Raw genomic sequence first — 24,427 nt, forward strand, 5'->3', positions numbered from 1 at the left:
TACTGCACACTTTCCTGATCAAGCTGTGCTAATAGAAGAGCTTATCACTACTAGTGGCTCTTGACATCAGCTGGACTTTACAATCTCCATTCATCTACCAAAGGAACAATAAAAAATTCACCATAGGCAGAAACCTCTGGGTTAGAGCAGACCTATCTAACTATTTTAAAAAACAGCACAGCACATTTTCTGTTGCACCTGAAGCCCTAAGATAGTAAACTATCTCTAAGTGTCAACTTTAGGCCATGTTGGGGAAAAGAACTACCAGAAGCAATTCAGGATTAACTCTGGAAAAAAAACAAAACAAAACTGGAGCACAGGAGACAAACAAAAATTAAAACCTCTGAACTGTTCCATTGTTTTTACGGACACCTTTATATCCCAATCAATGTTTGTAAAATCTAAATAGACTAAGGGTCTCTCACACACACAACGGTAGTACATCATTACATTTGACAAATCAGTCTCTGCACTGTCATTTACTGCAGTCAATTTTTCATGATCCGGGCTATGAAACACCCTTCAGTGAGGCACTATTTGGATTTTATCATAAAATATGTAATGAACAGACTACTGCATTAACTTTCATCAAGATCAACGAACAGAAATACCTTCTCTGCAATCTATGGGGAGGAGAAAAAGAACCACATTAATTTCTGTAGCTGAAACTTTGTTGATAATTTTTACCAGATGACCTTCTCAAGGAATGTAATACTTCAGGCTTGTACTGTTTAAATATTTCTTGAAGTTGAATCAGATAAACTATAAACTTTTAACAAGATGTGCCAGCAAACACACCTTTTGATTTACTTAAAATGTTTTATATTCTGCCTACCTCCAACACACAGAAAAATGAATTTGGTGCTTTTATTCTCCTATCCTCCATTGTGGCACATCACAAAAATTAGTAACTTCAGCATAGACAGATTTGGAGCCAGGTAATAATGTTAAGCTTCATTCTCAAATTTTGCTATCACCAGCATCCTGGAGTGCAAAATTCTTAAATCAATGTGTTCCTTCATTATAGCTAGAAGAGTAAGTTCTTGAACTGTCTGATAAAAACCCCATCAATTACACAGCAGGAAGGAAGAGGTCAGATAGTCAAAAGAATGAATTAGTGTAGAGAACATTCAAAATAAAGCTTCATACTGTTGATTGATTACAATCCCTGATCAGTGCTGCATTCCCCCCTCCATAGCATTCTGGTTCTCACATGCCTCAAATGTCTTTGCTCACAGACACTTTACAATGAAAGAAGCAGCCAAATCTTCAAATTCACCCTGCACAGCTGACATGAATGGAGAGAAATCAAAACAGAAATTCCACAGACTGACTAGAACATTAAGAAGGTTTTGGGATTTGGGAATATTTTTGTAATAAGTACACACCACTGCCACATGTTTCTCTGTAAGAGAATCCCTCCTCTTGAAGTTTATGTCCCTAGGGGCTCTAAAAGCTGCAGTGGAGAAAGATGGACTTCCTCTGTTGCATATACAAATCACCTCTCACTTCAGGAAAAGGTGATGAATGGCTAGCAAGGGGAAGAAGAATCTCTCACTAAACTGGAGACTGAAGTTAGTTGCACAGCAGAAAGCTGAAAGGTATTTCTCATCACTTCTGGGATATCCAAGCTCTCTAGAGGAAGAAAGAAATGACAGAAAGATTTAAGCACAGCAGGAAAATAGGAATAAACCCTTTTGCAGCAGCAAAAGTTTATGATAAGAAAGAAGAAAGTGTCAATGATAGATAACAAAATAGAGGATGAAAAGGCACCAGAAACTGAAATTCTGTTTCAGAAGAAAAAAGGATGTAGGAAAAGCAAATCTTAGCAGAAGTGAGAATCACTGCCATCCACAGGATGGGCAAATTAACCCAAGTCAGGAAAAAAAAAGATGCCGTCTGGTTACAGATTGGTGAACTTCATTTAAATGTATACCCTTGTTGTTTCTCTCTAGCATGCATCCTAAATAAAGATTAAACTTCAAATATTAATAGTGCTAGCTAGTATTCATACTCTAGCTGTTCTCCTGTGATACTAAAACCCGACTGCATTGCTATTGTCTCTCACTATAATTCAAGTCTCTCCCCACCTTGACCATATCAAAAATATTATTTTTATTCCTGAAAAGAAATACCTGAGAAGGTAATTCTTCTAGTGTCCTAATTATTCCAGACGTTCACCTTCCTATACCAGAAAGAGAGAATTCTGGAAGACTTCATCTGAAGACTGAGGGTTCAGACCTGCTGGGGACTTGTCCTTCTAACATCTTGTAAAAGTTATCTGATATAGTCAAGGTATATAAGACATATTTCATCACACATTTACATCTGTGATGAAAAACGCATGCAGTCTGGTTAAAATAGTTTCCAAATGAAAAACAATACACTTCTCAACCTAATGTTATAAGGCAATTTTTATTTAAGCCTCAAAGCAGGTATTTAACACAATGCATATTCAAATTCCTCTGAACCTGTTTATGTTTTCGTAAACATTTAAGTGTAAAAGTCCCTTATTTAGGCATCTGTCTCCAGTTTGGTTGTTTTGTTTTTTAACATGCAAGTCTCTGATTCATGGCTATTACTATTTCCTACAGCTTCAAAAAACCCCACTCAACCACCAAGAAAAAAAAAAAATCTGAAGTGCTGCAAAACATGATTAAAATTTTTAGTCAAACTGCCTGTAGTGTGCCTTGTTTCTTAGCTATCTATTCAGACATTTTAGCAAAGCAAGCTCAAGACAACTGTTCGGCATCTGTAAGGCCTCAAGTCCACTCCATTTAAAGCATTAACATTATTTTAATATTGATATAAATCATTTATTAATACGTTATCACCAGTGAAATTGCACCAAAGAGCAAACAAAATTATAATCCAGTGTCTCTTCCTGAAATTTTTTCTTCATGTTCTAAAACAGGCCTTTTCATAACAGAAATTATATAACCCAATTTTTAAAATAAGAAAGTGTTTTTCACAGTACAGACATTTGGACCGGAAATATGAAAAAGCCACATGACTGATTATTGCCTATAGCTACACACTGGTGACATTTTGTTTTATGCCAAAAAGATTACATTTTAAACCTCACTTGTTGAAAAAGTGATGTTTTTTCTTCAGTGCTGCAAAGATCATTTAACAGATCTTTTGCTTCATTGTTGGTACCAGAATTGTAAAACCAAACTTTTCAAAGCATTCAGACTATGCCAATGTACTATATGTTATGAACATAATGCTGGCATATTTTAAACAGCCAAAGCAAAATTTTCATTATTCTTTTCCTAATAAGTACTATTTGGGGAATAGACAACTTTTCTTTCCTTCAAGTGTTATTTCCCCAGTGTTCAAGTGTAATTCTCTAGCTACATGGCTTTTCACTTCTCTCATGCTTGACCGGGCATGAATGACCAACAGAAAACAAATGTGTATATGCCAGGTTCCCGTTAACCCTTCCCACGTAAAGGCCATAGCATTTGAATCACAGAGTAACATTTAAAAGCATTAGAGATGAGACACACCTGATTGGAATGAAATTGGTTAGAGAAATAAAAGATCCCCACTCAAACTTGAAGTGAAAAATATTTATTTATGGCATGCAAAACTATCAAAATTACTAGGAAAACCCTCACAAGATACATTGCAGTAGCCAGACAAAAGCAAGCAAGTATTTTTAGTAATGCTTACTAGCAGTAAAGCACACAACATCAAGAAGCAGTGTTGGGGTATTAGAAAAGTATTGTCCACTGGAGAAGTATTACTGACAGGTAAGAAAAACTGTCTGTTCTCCAGAGTAGACAAGGTTGATCTTCAACCGGATGGGACTGGTGTTGCACTTTCTCTAAAGAACAAGAAATATTTAAAGAGATGCTAGAGATACTATTCTAAAAGCTCTATTTGCTGCAATCATGCTTATCTGTTATAGAACTAGTGAAAGAGCAGCGCTGTAAATCTTGAGGTGTTTTCCATTTAGCCCAGAAGATAGAAATCACATTAGTTGGGGCTTCACACTTTTTGTGCCTTTGCAGTAAATGAACAAACTCTCAGACTCAAGTTTCAGCTTCTTAAAAAAAAAAAGAATCAAACATTTTTAGGTATTTGGTAAAATTCTGGCACAGAGAAATGAAAGGGAACTTGAAAGCATACAGAGACATCAGTTGTAACTTTTTCACACAAGGGATAGCACAGTATGGCTTTATTTTAGCAATTGTCAGGAGGTAAGACAGAGGCAGAAACTGCTATGTTTCAGAAGCCTGAGGAATAAAATCCATTTTCCAGAAGCCGAAAAAGAAGCTGAAAAAGTTAAAAAAAAAGAGACCCTTCTCTAAGAAGACTTATAATAGAGTCTGCCATACAGTTCAATGACTACTGAAAATGAATGACCTCCCTTCTGAAAACAAAGATTACCAGGCTAGAAGCTCAGCATTTCAGGGAACAAACAGCCATTTCAGAAACCGAGGTGTTGCTCCTCACAGATGTTGATATATTTAAATGCTTTTTTCTCCCTACAGCAGTTAAATAATCAAAGAGGGGTTTTTTGTTGGGTTTTTTTTTTTTTTTTTAAGATCAACTTAGGATTTTAACAAGCTCCAAAGAGCATAATATTTTTATGTGGCAGAACCTGAACACGTGCTGGAATTGGTTATTAAAAAAGAATATGAAGCATGAGTCTATCAAACCTTTATTCTACTGAAAACACAGCTATAAAACTCTGGTTTCATAGAAAACAACCACCCTGCTGTCTTTGCTTCAGATCATATGTATTGACACTGTTTATTAGGGTAACTGGAATAATAGTTACCTTTTCTAATTCCTGTGAATTCAGTGGGAGCAGGATAACCTCACTTCTACTAAGAGCCTACTTATTTGGAAGAATTAAATTCTGTTCAGGCTGAAAGAACACTTTAATTAAATTGATGATGAAATATTTGAAGAAAAAGACAATTTCAGAAGAATGGGAGAATAACCTGAAAACATATTTTGGTTTACTATTCTTTGTGCCAATCTCAAGTGCTGTTGCAGGAAAAGCAAACAGGACTTCTGTTACAGCTTTTAAATCGTACAAGAATTTTGGGAAAACTATAATTCTAAGGAAGATTATTTTCTTGAAAGTATCTTCATGTACCCAGACTTAAACTGCTGTCCTGATAATCCAGTAAGGACAGAATACAGGTCTTATTTCAACAGATTTTTTCCTCCTTAAAGAACCACCCCTATCAATACACTCAATTTATGTTCTTAAGTGATGGCAGCTTATTCACCACACCTCTCCAGTTAACACAGAGGCTTAAGTAAACCCACTTCCACCTCAAGGCAAGTGACTTAAGTGTGGTACCTTTATTTCTTGGATTGAAAAAAACCCAAACAAACAAACCAAACCAAAACACCACCACCACCACCCAAAAAAAAAACCACCAAAAAACCCAACAAACCAGCTGCAGTGGTTTTATAGTGGCCTGGTGGCCTTATCTTAGCCATCCTCTCCATGACAAATAACATGCAAATTAATTCCTAGGTTTATACAGTTTAGCATAAAAACCATAAAACCTCCATTCAGAAAAAGAGATTTGCACATAAGATGAAAGACAGTTGTTTCTGTTGCTTGAATACCAAGACATATCTAGGTTTCTGTCTACTAACAAGCTTTCTCACAAGAAGTCAGTGACTGAAATTGCTATGATCCTTGTTAGAAATACAAGTACATGTATTTGAAGCAGGTTCATGTAAATCCAGAGTAACAAATGACATAGCAAAAAACAGAAGACTTTGGAATGATTATAAATCTGAGTATTACTTTGCATTCTCTTCCGAATATGTAAGGTTGCATAGTCCAGAGCAGAAGGAAAACAAAAAAGAAAAAAAAAAAAAAAGGATGTGTCTACAATAAATGGATCTTTTCCCAGAGTCTAAAGAATGAACCTGCAGGATTTAAAAACTAAATAAAGGACTCAATATGCATACAATGAGTAACTCCCTCAGAGAGCAAAACCATGTCATGTGGTACTTATCCATATTTACTATCCTCCCGCACTATGAATTTAATAAGTGCACATTGAAGGGAGAAGAGACAGGAAAGGGAAAAAAGCAGTTAGAACAGAATCTTCAATGTTGCATTAATTTTTTTAGCTATGATGAACCAAAGGATCTTTATACACTTGACAGTCCTAGGTTACTACTCCAGTGGAGGTGTTTGGGCAAGGTGAAAAGAGGGATGGATGCAGACTGAAAATAACCCTAGATGCCACTCCATGGGATGGCTGGAAGACTGGCTATTAGGCAAGGAGAACAAGGCTGAGTTGTCAGTAAACAAGTAAGGAAAAAACCTAACATCTTCACCTAAGCATAATTCCTGGAAATGAAATGTGTGAAGTTTGTGCTGCTCATTATCAAGTCATAGCAAGGCTGGAGAAGCATCAGCCATCCTGCATCAGCTCTCCGATCATATGGATTGTTTATATCTCTTTGAGTGTGGCACAAGAGAAACCATCTAGTCAGAGACCAAACTTGTCCACCCTGAAAATATGTAATTTGAGCAGAGAAGAGACCATACTACACTATCTATCAACAAATTCTAGTAGACCAGTATCAGCTCTCCCTCTTCTTATTTGGCTATTTATAAAGATGAAATGCTTGAGACAACATATCCATTATATTGTGCACATATTTGAATTCTATCATGAAATATACATAACAAACACAGAGGTGGTAATTTAAGAACACAGAACAGATACAGCATATGTACAATTTTCAAAAACTCAAATGCACATGTAGATTAAAAAAAAAGCAGAGTCTTTTCACCTCCTGAAGCAGACGGGATATTGCCATTGATTTCAATGAGGTCAGGTTTACAGTCAGGAACTCTGCAATTTTCATAAGCACCTGGGAGGCCCACTGCAAGGTAGTGAACTTTATGCATTGACAGTAATGTAAAGAGTTAAAAGTCTACATATGCTTTGGTAATGTTCTCTTACAAATGTAATCGACTATTAAGTATGCTGCTCTAACACACTAGCGAGAATACTCCATTTGTAAAAAAAAAAATTAAAGCTGATTTTGCAATAGCATAAATTTCACTGTAGCACTTTACTCTTAAAGAGGAAAAAAGGATCACCATGTTTCCAATATTAACTCTTAAAGTGTGCAGACTAGCAATCCAGGATGCTAAAGGGGGCAAGGGGGAAGCAATCACACAGTATTTAAGTCATTTCATCTCCACATAAGTGACTACAGCAACTATATAATGAAGACTTTATTTTTACTACCTGCTCATTACTTTTGATTTCTGACCCTCTGCCTCCACAAAGATTATCTTCATTATTGTTTGCACTCATCGCACCGTTGCTTAATTCTGGAGACCTAATTAGGTTTGATCCATATCTGTTTCCACTGGGTTTTGTCGTTAACACTGAAGCCATCTTGTTAAAATGTGGTAAAGAATTTTCATTTGACCCATGAAAAGTTTCAGAAGAGTCTTCCAACGCTGTATAATTGTCTAGCATTCTTGCTCCAGCAATTGATCGATTTTGGCCTTTTAGCATACCAGCCGTATTTGGCATTTCAGAGGTAGCATCAGAGCAGTCTTCTTTGTGATCAGATGAAGCAAAACCTATCTTTTTACCATTAATAAGTGACATATGTTCTTCTAGATTCATGCCAGACACCTGTGTGCATACACACGGAGCTTCTAAATGAAGATCATTAACCTGGTGATTCTTTGGTTCTATTTTTGGTGGACTACTAATAGCAAATGAATTAAGATTTCCCTTTGAAAAAGCAACCTCATTATTATTGTCTAGAGGTGGTGACTCTTGTGATAGCATGTGATTTTTCCTAGCTAGTGGTCCACTGTTGGTTACAGAAGTAAAAAAGTTATTTGTATCTGCAGGTTCAAGTGGTAGCTTTGAAAAGGTTTTAATTTTTCTCAAAGAACCTTTCTTAAAAACGCCATCTCTCTCCAGGTCAATAACACATGATTTTATATCCAAAGCAACACTAGCAAAACTGTCAGTATACACTGCATGTTTGTCCTCTTGTTTGCTCTTTGTAGCTTGAGTTGCAAGTTGAGAATGTTGAGTTTTCTCATTATTCAGATCAATTTGCATTTCCTTTAAACCACTTTCTCTGCCAGTCACCATAGTAACTACAGAAGAGTCCTTATGACAGGTAGCTGTCACATCTTCCACTGCAGACGAATCACCTGCTATGTTGTTTTTCTCATTTGAATATAATTTAGATCCCAAACTTCTCTGACACATTCTTCCCTTCCACATGTTATCACAGACATCTAGATGCAAAAAACAGATGCTTATATTAAATGTGTATTTAAACCTTCTAATATTTCCTAATAAATCTTTATATTGCTTTTTCTGCCACTGCTGTTACGCATCTTCAATATGTTACACAATTATTTCTGGACAAGTAATTTTTAATCATAAAGGACACTGTAAATATAATAATATTCATTAAAAGTTATATGTTCCCTGCTCCCCACCCCCAATCCACAAATATTTAATAATGACTTTTTAATATCTAGAAAGGAACCTATAACAGGAAAGTACACAAACATAGTATTTTAAAAATCATTAGATATGTCAGGCAATCCAAAATTCTAGACTAAATACATTTTAAGGTTACCTTGAGAAGCACCAAATGATTCAATTGAAAGAACCCTTCTTCCAACAGCAGACAGGCTTCGACAAATATTACTTGATGAAGCAATCTTCAATTTTTCTTCACATAATGACAAAATGCTCTAGAGAAAATTAGTGTTAAATACTTACTTAATAATGAATAGATTTGTGAATTTTGACTAAAGTGAATCATGTTAACTCACACAGTACATCTGAATTTATATGATGCTACATTGGATGTCTTTGTTGCACTGTTCATTATACTGTGTGTTTCTATTACTTGGATGAATTAATTTCTTATTTTTACCATGGGCTATCATGAAATTATTTAATACAGTTCAAGTTCTAGCCTAGAGTTAGAACACTACGAACAACTGATAAAAATTAATAATCTTAAGTGTTATCCTTTATGAATAACATACTGAAAACATAAAAAGCTAGAGTGTGGATTATTTTTTAAACAGCCAGTGATTCCCTTGAATTGAGTGACATAGGCAGGATGATGAATGTTTTTATTATCGAAATTACATTAAAAGTAAATCTTGAGTCTTTTAAAAACTGCAAAATATGAATATCTAGAAAGCCCTATTCCCGATTAGAGAAAGCAATCATTATCAGATCACAAGAAGAAATAGTATTATACATCTCTAATCTATAGCCTGACCATCATTTGATGGCATTAGCACTGGTCTCACACACAATTAACTGCAGACATTCACACATTTAAAAACCTGTCACCATGGGCAGGAAGTAGAAGAGAGCTGCCTCTCCAAATCCATCCCACTATTTCCTCAATAACTGTTCCTACATAAACACTCATGAGACCTCATACAGCTCTGAGGAGCTGCTCTTACTTCCCCCATTAACCTGTTCAACTGCTCTTCTGCTGTTGTGAGTGGAAGGAAGAAAATTGCTTTGTTGGTTCACATATCAGACTGAGGAAGGACAGGAAGAAGTGAGACAGGTATCCAGCTGTACTGGAGTCCAGTGAAAAGCCTAGAAAAGTGTATGGGTTTTCCCTCCATATAGCTCGCCCTGACTCCTTTCCACCTAAGAAAGGGCCCGGTGGAAAAGGAATGGAAAAGAGAACAGATAGTCACAAAGCGACCTTCATATATTACCCTAGACAAGCCTTGACCCACTCTATTTTTGGCCTGATGTAAGTAGTCAGCAATAGCTTTCAGGGACTATAGACCAATGGGAGATGATAGGGAGTGCTATACAATCCCTTTCCTGACTATGCTTGAAAGTAAATGAATAGAAATACAGGAGTTTATCAAGTAGGCTCTATGTCAGGAATGGTCTCCTGCCTGGGCAGTCCTCAACCAGGGAGACAATATTATTTGCTTTATAAAAATGAATCTATTCATTCTTCTGTTGCAGCACTCTTTCTGCAAAGTATTGATTATAGGTGCTATACCATTTAGAATATACCCTATCAGCTCAGGAAAAAAAAACAAAAAAAACCCCAACCCCTCCCCCCCCCTCCCCAAAAAAAAAAAAAACAAACAAAACCAAAACCAAAACCAAACCCCAGAAAAGTAGATTGCACTATGCTGAAGCAGAAGAGCTGAATCCAAGAAAAGTTACACTTGGACAACTGTTGTTCTCTGGCTACAGTCCGAAAGTCTGCAAAAACAATGCATTAAAGCTAAACTTTCACACATCAATGTCAAATAACACTATATTTGGTAACCAACATTTAGAATGTAAATTCTTTGAAAACATAATCTTGAAAAATCCTATCTATTTTCAAATTCTTTCTAAAAATTAAAGGTAAAATAAGAGGCTAAATGGAATAAAATACAAAAGCAATTAAGATATCTAATCAAATACTACTAAACATTTATATATTTACAGAAAAACTAGCTAGTAGTAATGCTTTGAACAACACTGCTTTGAACATGCTAAGGAACAGATGTTTCCAGGGCCATGGCTCCCTCCATTCCCTTCTTAAATGCAATCCAAACATCATTTGAGGCACCATACAAATTTCAGAGCATAATGCCTGTGCTCTTACTTCTAATGACTCTCTCTCTTGCTCTGTAAACTAAATATTAAATAGGAAGAAACAGTTAATGAGAAAGTTTAGATCCACAACTGTATTCACCCAACCTTCTTAAAAATCGAATAACTGTAAAACATTTACATCTACTTTTCAGGTTGTATCTCCATTACAGTAGGAAGAAAGAATAATTTCTGCTGAGTCTGGGAAAACCTCAGCTTTCTTGCAAAATCTGAGCATATTACATATAAAGACCATCTCTCTATTAACGAGCACACATACAGAAATATTTTTGTCACTTTTTTCAAGCAGAAAATTATGTAGGACTGTTTTACCTCAATATCTGGCCTATTTTCAGGATTCTCTTCTTGCATTTGTTCCAGTAGAGTATGCAGATCTTGCCCAAATTCTGATTCTGTCTCAGGTTCTACTATATATTCTATTGCTGCTTTCAACGTTGCACCCAAAGAATAGATGTGTGCCTGCATGAAGTTTAAAAAAAGGCATTAAACATGCTACCAATTCTCTCTCTCCTGCCAAAAAAGCTCTGAGATCACAAGGGATACAGCTTACCTTGTAAGTTAAAAAATCAAAATAATGTAACAGTTTACTGGAAAGGTGGTTTAATTTAAACAGGAGGAATAAAATGGGCTTCAGTCCTGCTTTGGGGGATATGCTTGTTGCAAACAAAAAGAAATAACCCTGTGGGGTCCAGCTAGACCTTTCTTCTTCCTCACTAGTAATCAGTATTACAATTGTTCATTGGCTACAGTTAAATATAAAACTCACCCCCCTGTGTGTGTGTGCAAATATTTAAGTTGTAAGCATGCTGGGAAACTGAAGTAGCATTCCTTTTAGCAGGGGAAAAAAAAACAGTTTGACAAAAAACTTCATATATAGCAGTAGTTTATAAGCACTATAAAACATAAAGAAAGTAAGCAGAAACAATACAACATAGTATCACTTGTCTCTGAAGACACTTATGAAATAATTTTAAGAAATACTCCACGTTTGCCACCTCTGCTTTTCTGAAAGCCCACAACCTTGTGACGAGCTCCAATAAAAATGGAGGTGAGCCAACAACTTTCTTAAATCTAGTGCTAATGCATTAGATTTGCCACACAACATAGCTACATCTTAATTTTAGAAGTTTTCTGCTTCTTTAAAAAAGAAAAAACACCTTTTCAGATCTGCTTTAGTAGTAATGGTAATTTATCCATGATGGCTTGTATTTTATTTTTACATTCCATTTGGAGAACACAATTCAGTAAAATTTATAAGCAAGATTATAAGTACAAGTTTGTGTAAACATTTCAATGGCGATACAGTACAGCCAGGAATTCAAGTGTACTGAACGCTGCCCTCTCAGGTTTACATATACATACGTAAATAAAAGAATGACCAGATTTGTACATGAAAACTGGCTGTACTAATGCATTTGCTATATGCTTTACTATTTTTCACCCTAGAAAGAAGACTGACTCTAAGGTAAAAAGTAATTTCCTCCCTCCCCCCCCCGCCCCCCTTTTCTCATTAAGGTGTTTTATTGTCTCTAAATTGTATGAAGGGGAGGTGACTTGTTCTGCAGGTATGCATATATATTTACTCTCTAGTGAGGCAGAGCACCTCCATAAAGTGGAGTGCAACACTACCTCATCAGGAAGCTGTGTGTGAGTGTGTAGCTTGGACAGTTCCACTTCTCCCCCCTCCTCCATGCCCCCCCCCAAACAAAGCAAGCATAAACTAGTGCTGACTGCTGGATCCAAAGTCTTAGTTTACCCTTGGGACACATCAAGATTAGGACAAAGGTCAGAAAAACAAATCATATGTCATCCGATCCAAAAAAGGAAAGATCAAAAATTTTTTTTGCAAAGCAATAATTTCAGTTCAAGTTCTACACTATTATACAACTTCACCATTAAGCAGAAGAGGTAACTGAAGACTTTTGTTTTTCTTTTGAGAATCTCAGAGGAACTCAGACAGGAATTGTTACAATTTTTTTTTGATTTAGCAGAAGAATGAATGCCATTCATCTATTCCAAGAGTAAGGGTTACTTCTTTCCCCCCCAATTAAGCTACTATAACCCACTTAGCGGCAGTAGCCCTACTCAACAATACTGTTCACAGACTGGCATGATTTTTTTTTTTTTTTGTAAGATAAACCAGACTATATTGGTAAAAGCATACGAAACTATGAAGCCTGAGCACATAAGCCACTAACAAGGTGATAGGAAGACAGTTATTTCTTCATACTTCCTGAAGTTACTATTACCCCCACCCATACTTACTTCAGCTGCAGAAAATGAACTGCACCCAGGACTAATAGAGCTACTCACAAAGGAAGTACAACTCCTATTAATAAATATTTAGAGGATGATGGTCTTACAGTCTGCACAAGTTAACTTGCTATAAAACTAACCAGGTATAAATTAACACATTTCTAAGCCTGCCCAAGACTGAACGCCAGTAACCACCTGGGGGAAAAAAAAAAAACCCACCTAGATTTATACTTCAGTATATTAAAATCCGTGGAAAAAGTTTAACCAAAATTCCTCCCCCAACAACCAAGAATTTATGAAGATGGTTTTAAGGTTTTTTTTTCTGCAGACTGTTTCATAAGCTCTTGAACAGTGAAGAGGAAGTGTAGAGTGTAGAACATATTCCTTTACTTTGACATTAAATACTCTGTTTATTGAGCCATGTCATTTTGCATTTCTCAATGGACAGTATAACAGAAAACTCAACATAAAGTTAAAAAAGAACAAGGAAACAAAGACAAACTCTTAAAAATATAATACAACCCTATTTAAAGAGCTTTTTGTATAAATGTAACATTGTACTGTGGCAGTTTAATATACTCAATATTAGTAAGTTGTTCCATATATTTGATATGATCTGCAACAAGTGACATCACCTCTGTTCCACAAATAGACTTTAATAAAGAAAGAAATTAATCACTCCTCTAAGAACTGGAGGAAAAAAATTGTAATGTACAAGTTATGGATGTACACTACGCGGAACAAGCAATGTCAGAACACCAGATGAAATAATGCCATATAGCATGGGGACACCTTTGAATTCAGAAGGTACTTCTGAACAGAATAACCAATTTCAGCCTCCCTATACCACTCCTAACATCAGGAATGGGTAGAACTGCTTTATTAGGAAAATTTGCTTTTAGACTCTAACATCCACTATAAAACTGACACCAAGCTTCACTGATGATACTTGAAAGACAATATATTGTTTATGTGCTTTTACATCATGTAGCAAAAATAAGCAACACTTTACATTTGTACTCTATCAGCAAATCTCACATTTCTATTTATTCAGTATAGTTCTCTATTTATAGAAATGCTAATGCTAACAAAGGCAGCAGAAGCAAAAAAAAATTAATCTACTCATTTATTCTTGGGGGAGTGGGGGGAGGAAAAAAAAAGCAACTAAGACTGAGCCTCCAGAAACAGATAATGTAACACTTGACATGTCCTTAACAACTCGCATGAAGAGACAGGCTGTAGCCATGAAGTAAAAATTAAGAACAGTTTACCTCAAGTTGTCAACTTACTTGACATATTTCTTTTTCCCTGTTTGGCAGGAAACTCAGTGAACTACAATATGGATGGTAGAGATTCTTGCTCCTGCCTCCTCTTTTTTGTTCATTTCAAAAGTGGTATTTTGCATGTGTCTACAGGCATCACTTTCAAGGCTATTTTATCATTTGGACACTACCTGTATGTTTAAGCCTCTCCAAGAGATGTGTGTGATTCCTCAGCATCTGATTTCATTTACAGAATGTAGCATCTATTCCAAATACACAGTGCATAAGAATAAAAAAGAGCTTATCTAGTCTTCTCTCAGTAAGACATTTATAAGAAATAAAGTATTTCTTATAATACAGAAGAATAAGAAAGCATATTTGAATATAATCTCATTATATACAACTCAAATACCAATTCCAAAAGCAGGACAGAAAGATGAGGAACTTTAAGGGAACAAAAAATTTGCCTTTTGACAAATTTTCTTCATCCATGAGGATGGACGTGGACATTATAGGACACAGGAATAGGAAAAGCAGAGCAACATATTACCTCATCCCACTTGTTCCAATTAATAATTTCTGCTCACTGTAGGGTATAACTCATAGCCCCTAGTCTGCTTTTAAAAGCACAAGTCTTTGAGATGCAAGTGGACAGGCTTCTACTACCCCATTTTGCTGTCCTGTTTTAAAGAAGTTCACTGTATCTTTTCTTGTACAAGGGAAAGGCCAGTCTCATATTGAATAAGGAAATGATTTTTTTCCCCACACAGAAAATTGTTCTGTTGAGATACTTCCTTTCCTCTGACAACCACGAAAGCCAGTTTTGAAGACAGCCATTTCAATCATCATAGCTTGTAATTAATTTCTTATGACAAAACATTTATTGGCAACTTCAACGTCTTCTCCAGTTTGAAACTTTCTTTAATATAAATCCCCTTTTTAACTTTTCCCTCTCCCAGCTCCCCAAACACCAGCACCGCCACCCCCACAAGAAAAAGGGGAAAGAAAATCCACCTATTCAATTAATTTCCTGAGCTGGCAGTAAATTGGTTAATATGTAAGCTATTCCAACATAACCTTAAGTGTCCTGTCTGAACTGGAGCAATGAGAAAATGAGTTTGTGATCATCCACTAGGTGGGGCGTTCCCCAAGTTTATGCATCAAATCTGCTTCTACTTACCACACTGTTTAGGCTTAGGAAGAAAATTTCACTTTCTGGGAAAGGAGAGCAAGATGGTAAATGCAATAAATAAAGCAAGTTCATAAGTATAAAATGTCTAATGTTCACTAGAAGGGACTGTTCTCAATGAAAACACTCTAACAATTAAGCTAAGGTTTTTTTAGTATGTTATAAGGAGAATTACAAACAAATAGGAAAGGGCAGCAAACAACTTTTCTTCTTCTCCTAGAAGACAAGCAAAAACTAGTACTGTATTAGTAGTTAGGAGTTTTCTTGAAGAATTTAGAGAGATTTATTTCCTTAGTTTCTGAAAAAACCCACCTGTTTTAAATCTAGCTAAGAAGAATAGTTTGAGTTATAGGAACTTTTACATTACTGGATAATATGAAGAGCTGACAAATAGCATGCATTTCAAGAAAGATCCAAAAGGAAAAAAAAAACAACCAACCACCAACCAAAACAACCTCTTCACAATTCCTACAGAGACTTTTAAGTTAAAGACTAAATGTAACTTGTTACAAAAAATACACAGACTGAGCTGGCAAGACTGCACTATGGTAATCAGCTTCAAAAAGGATGGGAGGAAAGGGAGGAAGTCACATTAGGAAACTGGATCTCCAGATTTGGTCTTAGAGAGTACATCTACTCTTAGCCTAAAGTTAGCAAACTTAACAAGAATTGTAGGTAAAAACATAGTTATATGCATCAATAGGAAGGCTATCATGGAAATAAAGTGCCCTTTAAAAATCAAAATGGCAACACGAAGAAAAGATGTTTGAGAAAAGTCACAAGTATGATTCGAGGTCCTGAAAGTCTTCCTTTCAGCAACAGGCTAAGGGAGTTCATGTATTTCAAAGAAAAATTTGAAGGTCATAATCATACAAGTAGCTTCAAATCAAGATAACTTCTAATACTAGAGTGGTTTCCAAGACACAAAGGCATAACAAGACTCAAAAGTTTGTTTTTTTGTTTTTTTTTTTTTAAAAGAAAAACAGATAAAAATTCAAAAGGTGAAGCTACTACATATTTTTAGACCATTCACGCTAAGTACTGGAAGCACTTACCAAGGGAGAGGACAGCTTCTGCCATCATGTTAAAATTTTGTATCATGAGTGAAATATATTCAAAAAAGCTTCTGTCAGTTCCAATCAAAAGTTATTTGGCTTGCTGCATGCCATTTTATGACCATTTAACACTATGGGAAGTGAAATCAGAGAACAGTAATGATCCGCTCTAGTTTTAAAATCTGCAAATCGAAAGATCAGGAGAGGAAGTAAAAGCTCCAAGCCTACACACAGAGTGTGACAGAGGCTCTGTTGTATTACTGCTTGGCAGGGCTAAAGAGCTAAGCTTCTATAGGAACTCATACTTGCAGACAAACACTACAGAAAAAAGCTGACAAAAGAACTTTTGAATACTGACTGCATAAGCATTTAGCATATTGCAATTACAAATAATGACCATTTACATTTTGTATTGAGATTTCACTGAGTTCAGAAATGTAGGTCTTCAGCAGAACTGAAAAAGACAGACCATAACAGAACTAATACTTCCTGTAAAATATTTCTGACTAAATGATAAGCTACAGGAATAGTGTAAAACAATTCTTGGTTTTGACATTCATAGCTGACCCTTATTTTACCTTGCAGTTTTCTCTTTTTTATTGAGATTGCTGCACATATATAGATGTTTCCACCCTTTCACAATTCAAAGCATTTAAAGGTTCCATAAATTAAAGCTTCAGTGTTGTTATAAAACTCAAAGTTTTATAAACAAATTCAAGCTAATGCTTGAGAAAATTACTATTGGGAGAAAACATTTAATATCTACCTATGTCTTTTTTCAATGTACTCACTCTAAAATGCACTATTTTTATGCAAAAAAGTCACACAGTAATATTCTTCAGCAACAAAATGAAAGGGAAATAGGCCTATTATTTTTAATACTTTCCTTCATTACAAAGGGACTAAACACCTTTCTGCATAACTAATTACTGGAAGGTGCTGTATTAAGTATTAGCTTTTTATTCATTTGGCACTTTGGATGTGTAGATAATTAGTCTGCAGAATGTGCCAGAAGTGCTAAACCACTGCAGACTAGTCATAAAACATATACTCTAACTTGAATTGGTAGCAAATGCGGGAAAAACAACATTTTCAACCAAAGCTATACTTGCAGTTTGTCCCTTCTAACTACAGTTGCTACTTAGCCTTGTCTGAAAAAATTATTCCCCAAAAGAATTCTAAAAAAATGGGCACAAAAATGCAGCTACAGGTCAGATTTTCTCAAATGATCCATTCACAGCTGAAGCTTGCAGGTATTTCAACTCTCAAATTGCCTTTTAATTTATCTGACAACTAAGTGAAAGCTTTCAAGTTTTAATACGTTCTTAGGCGAACGTCAGGTTATCAATTTACATCACAAAACACAAGCAAGGCTTTATAGACACAATCATCTAAAAAGCAATGCTACAACAACATAAGGAGAAAAAACCAAGTAAAATCTAAATGCACTTGGAAAGAGCGTGTATCACATACTATGACTGAATGTTGTCTAGTCCCTACATTTTACTATGTTTTGGTTTCTTGTGACCTCTATTTATATCACTCAGTTTAAACTGAGGAACTCTACCTAGCACATCACTCTCACTGTTCTGTAGTTGTGGGCTTGTTTGTAATGGTTCATGACAACTGTTTTATCTCCATGAATTTGTCTAAGCTTTATCCACATGCAACCTTTTTGCATCTATGTTTTGCAGCAAGAATTTCCACAGCTTACTGCATAACAAAGAAGTATTTTCTCTTGTTTGTGTCCACCTGTGTTCATCTCATTGTTGCCACCTACTTCTTCATTTATGAGTACTGGCAAATACTCGTTCTATGGCTGCCACCATGGCATCCTTCACAGATTTCTAGCATAACTTCTCCCTCAGGGCATTCTCTTCCCGGCTAAAGAATATTACTCCAAGTAATTGCTTCTTTTATGAATGCTGTTTCACCATCTGGTCCTGGAAATTTATTTTACTGCTAATTTCGTCAACTTGGTCACTAGTCTATTCTGATACTCTTATTTGAGCCAAATTTTTGATAATTCCTCATAAAGAAGAGTTGCAATGTAAGAACCTCCTGAAGGTCCTACAAGATGAAAAAGGGTTAAAAAATTAAACAGTTTTTCTGCTATGGCTTTCTTTGAAAAACTCTTTTGTATCTTGTTCATCTGCAATCATTGCAGACTTTGGGCAGCATTTCTGTGTTTTGATAGATTTGGAAAAAATTTGCTAGTTTTTCAGACTTTTGCAAGCTTTTTGCATACTTTTTGACTCACTTCTAATCACCTCCTTAGGCTGCTGTATACAAATCTCTTTTCATTTTTTTTTGAGATCTTCTTTGATAGGAGACACATATTTGTTTAAAAAAAATAATCATACAATATGTTTACAGAAGTCTCTATGCTACCTGCAAACACTTTATTTTAACAGCCATATGTTTTGGCTTTCCATATGGCTATGTAAAACACAGGTGACTGCTGTCCATAGACTAAATTGCCAGCATCTACAGTAGTAATTAATTTGAAAGCACTATTGTCAATCTAGAGCTATACCCAGAAAGAAAGGAAGGGGGGGAAAAAAAAAAAGTCAGAAATACGAACTTTTCAACTGGACCTCAAAATAGTTTCAGGAAGCTTTTACCTTAACTATTGTAGTGAAGACTAAGATGTATCTTGAGCCACTGGCAGCCACCTTTGTAAACATTCATTTCACTTTAAGAAGTCACACGAAGAGGAACATACACAGAAGCTTGACCAAATTTAAGCCATACTATGTGCATGAAATTACTCGTGTTTGCAGGGTGAGGACACAAATTAAGAACAGGTTTCTTACACTTCCATCCCATTTTCAGGCTCCCTTAATCACAAAGATCAGCACCCCAACACAAATGAATAGCACACCAATTGACTCCTCTCCTGCAGGACTGCAGAAGTATAATTATGACAGGTAAGGAAGAACATTGCAATAAAACTGCTGGAGACCTCAGAGGTTAGACAGCAAAAGTTAGACACATTTATCTCTAAAGCTTCTTGAACACTGATTTTTTTTTAAACTCCCTTTGAAACTGTGTTTCATGTGTCACAACTCTCCTTATGATTTATCAGCCATTAACCTCCCTACTTTTAAGTTACCTGCTACAGGTAATTCATTTATCACTTAATTAAACTAACACGATTTATCTCTGTAGGCAAAGAAAAAGGAAACCTGGGAAACAGTTATATGCATGCTGAGCAGACTAGCTCTGTCTTCTCTCAGAATGTTCAGACTGGACATTAGGAAGCATTTCTTTACAGAGGGGGTGGTCAAACCCTGGAACAGGCTTCCTAGAGAGGTTGTCGATGCCCCAAGCCTGTCAGTGTTTAAGAGGCATTTGGACAATGCCCTTAACAACATGCTTTAACTTTTGGTCAGCCCTGAATTGGTCAGGCAGTTGGACTAGATGATCATTGTAGGTCTGTTCCAACTGACATATTCTGTTCTAGTCTAAAACCTGCTCCAGTGGTCATCTAAGAAAGCCTAAATCATTTGCAATACATTTCCCAGGAGACAAGATCCTTAGCTTCAAAAGCATGTTCTCAATTGTTCTTTCAAGCTTTTTTGAAATGCTGTAACTAAGGAGAATGATGTGTGAGTGACAACCGTTCTGTCATAATCCTGAAGGCTCTGTTGACTAAATCTCAAGCAACCTAATAAGATAACTCTACGACCATCTAATTCAAACTGAAAACTGGACTAGTCTCAAAATTTTAACTGGAGATTAGGAAGTCATCCATTCTGCTATCTACTTCCAAGTCAATCAGTTCCTGAACCTTTCAAAAAGAGGGTGGTAATTATGAATGCTCTCATACACTGGTGAAATGGTTCTATTTTCAGTTCATGCAAATGGTAAGAATGGTTTATTTGTCATTATTCCAGGGACTATAAAGTCTCCAGATCCAGCCTAGCAATGATCATGGATCTTTTAGTGACCTGAATATCCATGTAAAACAGACATAAAATTAATGAACAAGAAATCTTTTGATATCAAGTAATGACAAAGAATAATTTTGCTGGAGGTCTTCATGTTGCCTTTAAGGGTTCAGGCTTACATTTCAAAAGCATTTTTGAACATTCTAAAGAGTAAATGATAGAAATAAGCAGAGAGTGCAATAGAAAATCAAGTTCTGCCAGTAAGACCAGTATGATGACGGGTCCACCAAAGAAATGAGTTTGAACGGGTAGCACCAGAAACTGACAGATAATTGTACTAGGACTAAGACAGACAACTTCATCCATAGCTGAGAAAGTATCAGTACTAGTCAGAAGAGTTTATGTGGAAGAGGCTGGAGATAAACAACGGATCCAAAACATTTGTGCATCTTTAACATTAAGGAGCCTAGAGTTTTATGACACTGCACAAGCATAACAGGAGAAAACAATCTGTCCTCTTTTCCATAGATTTTTGCTCATGATGGGAACTATCTGCAAATTTATCCAACACAGCTCCTCAGGCTTCTAAAAGAGTAAACTTCAACTGCCACAAGAACCAACTATTTTAAGACAGAACACCAAGCTCTCTTTTCACTCCCAATCTTTCCCTCACAAAACCAAAAATCCTCAAATAAGCTGATATGAAAAATGCTTTTGTACATCAGAGGATAATCTTCCTCAATCTTAAGGAAAATATATATTCTTAGCTTTAATAATGCCTTCTTATAGGAAACTAATAGCCAAGTAAGGAAGAAACCTAAAATACTACATATTTCCATTGAGCAGGTTACCTGTACAGTCAGTCATATCTCTTCTGAGGACATTTTTCTGCCTAAGAGACAGACTATGCCCGATAAAAATAGAAGTCAGTCTGTGAAAAGCAGATTTAGAGGCAAAACTGTAAAAATATGCTCAAAAAGCCAGCTAGAGAAAACCAATATGACGACTTTGCAAGCCCAACTTCAGAACTAAGCAACAAGCTGCAGGCTTTTGAGGTAATCAAATTATATACTTTAAGATACTCTATACATTAAAAAAAGAAAAAAGACTGCTGTAAAAAAAATAATCCCATTGGTCTCATATTCTTCCCTTGGTTAGTTCTTTGTGTAAAGCAACTAAAGGGTGATATTTGCTCAGTATTAAGTTCCTGAATGGAACCTCAATTGGGCCAATGATGTAAAAGCAAGAACAGGAGGATTCCATTTCCTCTTCTATAGCACAGTAGAGGCATCGGTAACCAAACAAAAGTAAATTATTTTTGTCACTGAAGGAAAAGACAGCTTTAGATAACACTCAGAAGATAGAATGGTTTAGACTACAGGGGGAGATAAGTTACCATTTGCTGATGACAAGCCTTACTGCTGTTAGATAGAATTAGTCTCAAGAGGATGCTACATGAAATTAAGGGAAACAGAACTCAAGAAAAAAGGCACTAGGTGTTTCAAAAGACTTATTTCCCCCATCAGACAAAAACAAAACCAAAAACCCCTCTAGGAGAACATGCAAAAAGTTTTCTTTTTTTCCTCCTGCACCGAGAGCTAAAGAAAGAATAGAACAGTAGAGATAATCTCACAGCATTCAAAGCTACTGCTTTAAAAGACCAGGGAAATGGCACAGGCAAGACTTCCTTTATACCTTCTGCTGTTTTGATTTGGGAGAAAGACGAAGGCTTTCATATTTAGAGAAGGACCAACAGCTGAGACCTGAGCACTAGCTTAGTAATGATCAGCTATTGAGAAATATTGCAGCACTAAACTGTCAGCTCAGTTTTCTTCAGTAGGGACAACATATATATACCCTGAACCTTTCCTTTTTGATCTATTCCCTAAAACAGCAGGTTTCATTTTGCATTTCAACCCATGCATTTATATGCATATAAAATATTTGTATGTATATGGTATATATAAATGCAACTGCCTTGTCACATTTCATAGGAATAAGCCATATGAATCTTAACTTTTAAGACTGTTTAAGATTCTCTTAAGATTTAAATCTTAATAGCTTTCCAAAAAAATGTAATATATTTTAGCTTGTCTTTTCTATTTGCACTAGTTATATCGCTTTATGTAGAATTGTTTATTTTTAAGGTTGTTGAACACTTGGACTTTTTTTTTTTTAATAATATAAATCAACTATAACCCACGGAGAACTGCCAGTCAACAGCTGTCACATCCTAGCAAAGAGACAGGCAGTGTTCAGCCTCTTCTGGTTCTGATTCTCTCCCAGGTGAGAGATCAGCATACCTCACTCCTGCCGTGATAGCAAAAAACAAGACCAAGTTCTAGATGAGAAAACCGAGAGAAGTGTGAACTTCACTTTCTTCCCATTCTCTATCCCATATTTCCCCCTTCTCTTCAAGGTACTATTCAACTCTGTATCACTTTCTCAGTTCTTTTATTTCTGAAAGGTTTTAATCCTGCTGCATACTGAGGTTTCTGAACTACTGCATTTTATCACCTCTAAATAATGGAAGAAGTCATTAAACAGAAGCATTATCCACTCTGCGTTAGATAAAAAAAATAGGCAGACAAGACTGAAAATTCACTGATTTCTGTAACAGAGGTTCACTAGAACAAGCAAAACTGAATAGCCACATTATTAAAAGATTATAAATGCAAGTTCACACATGGCAGACATTGGTCCTTCATCTCACTGAAAGCTCATATCTTAGAAATGTGGGGTTCTACATCAATGAACCTCTGTGTCAGACTCAATGGCAGTTTTGTGATGCAGACAAATAGCTATTTGAAACTGGTTTGAGACAGCCAATGTTTTTAACCTGAGGCAAACTTGTATTGTAGTGATAGAAATAAGGCTATTAATGAACTCACCAATATTTAAGTACTCCTATTGGGCCTCCCATTGGTCAAATTTCACAAGTCTAGCACTGTACTGCCCCGGGCAAGAAAATGAAATAGGAACCATTTTCATTAGGAAAAGGTTAAAGCTCTTCCTATTTAGAGGATGGAATCAGGACTCAGTATTAGTTTATACTGAAGATTAATTGTTTAATAAGCCCAGTATATAGTCAAGTCAGCAAATTTTAAAAGAAGCCTCAAATCTGTATTTTTGCATCTCAGTCTCTTAATGTTTTTCTAGAACAGAAAAAATGACATTTATATGCTCTCTACAGTAGCGTACTAGTAAAACATTACAAAATTAGAGGCTAGTCTTTATACTCAAGATGTTTCCGACTTCTAGCTCAAGATTCAATGAGAAGAAAAAAGCGGTCAGCACTTGCTATAGCAAATACAGACACACCTTCCAGCTTAGAGGAGAAGCAGAAAGTGAGATCTTTCCATCAATGCAGATAAGTAACAGCTTCAGTCATCAGAAAGCTTTTACTGAGTACAGCCACATCACATACCTGCATATGCATTAAGAATAAAAGTGAAAATGATAATAAGTGTACTGTATAGAAATTCACCTTTTATTTGGAGTTACAGTATGGATCATAACTCTAAAGTTTCTCTCCTGTTTCCCTCTCTCTCTTTGCAGCACCAAGCCTTAACAGTTACTAGGGCACAATGGTAACAGAAGTCTGTAAGGAGATAGCAAAGTTAGAGGAAAAAAATTAACATTAACAGATACCCAGGAGATTCTCTATTTTAGTCCAACGTTGTCCTAGAGACCAACGGTACCTGCTTGGCTGCCTTTTTTGCCCTTGCACTGTGACAATGCTTACACCAGGAAGAGGAAGACATAACAGAACTACCCTATTAAACGCTGCTCCAACCGCTTAGCAACACAGTCATTTTGATGTCTCTTGAGACCCTCAGAAACTGCAATCCTTCCTCCACCCCCACAGGTTGGAACTGTGGCAGCACTAAAGAAGTCACCAGTTGGAAAGCTCAGCCACACTTCACTGTTGGCACCAAAAGCTCTTTTCATAGCTACTTCCTTCTTAACATCTTTCTCTCTAAAAAGTCTGTTCTACACCTGACACTGAAGCTGACAACTCCCTGAAGGGCCAGTTTTTACCTTCCTAGTCTCAAGAGTAACTGAAGTTGGTGTTGTTATTCCCACTTTACAAGTGGAGAGCAGGTCAGGAAACAAGGCACAA

General features: G+C 36.1%; 1 protein-coding gene across 1 annotated transcript in view; it reads right to left on the reverse strand.

Annotated features, from left to right (window-relative positions):
* Positions 1–24,427, reverse strand: part of KNDC1 (kinase non-catalytic C-lobe domain containing 1) — a 65,102-nt gene that overhangs the window by 29,215 nt on the left and 11,460 nt on the right. The window contains exons 4-6 of the mRNA XM_072870290.1: positions 10,962–11,108; positions 8,626–8,743; positions 7,254–8,275 (exon numbers count right to left, since the gene is read on the reverse strand). Of these exons, the coding sequence (XP_072726391.1) occupies positions 7,254–8,275; positions 8,626–8,743; positions 10,962–11,108 (1,287 nt within the window). The remainder of the gene's footprint in view (positions 1–7,253; positions 8,276–8,625; positions 8,744–10,961; positions 11,109–24,427) is intronic.

The sequence above is a fragment of the Ciconia boyciana genome, chromosome 8, assembly GCF_034638445.1.
Source record: "Ciconia boyciana chromosome 8, ASM3463844v1, whole genome shotgun sequence".
Classification (NCBI taxonomy): Eukaryota; Metazoa; Chordata; class Aves; order Ciconiiformes; family Ciconiidae; genus Ciconia; species Ciconia boyciana.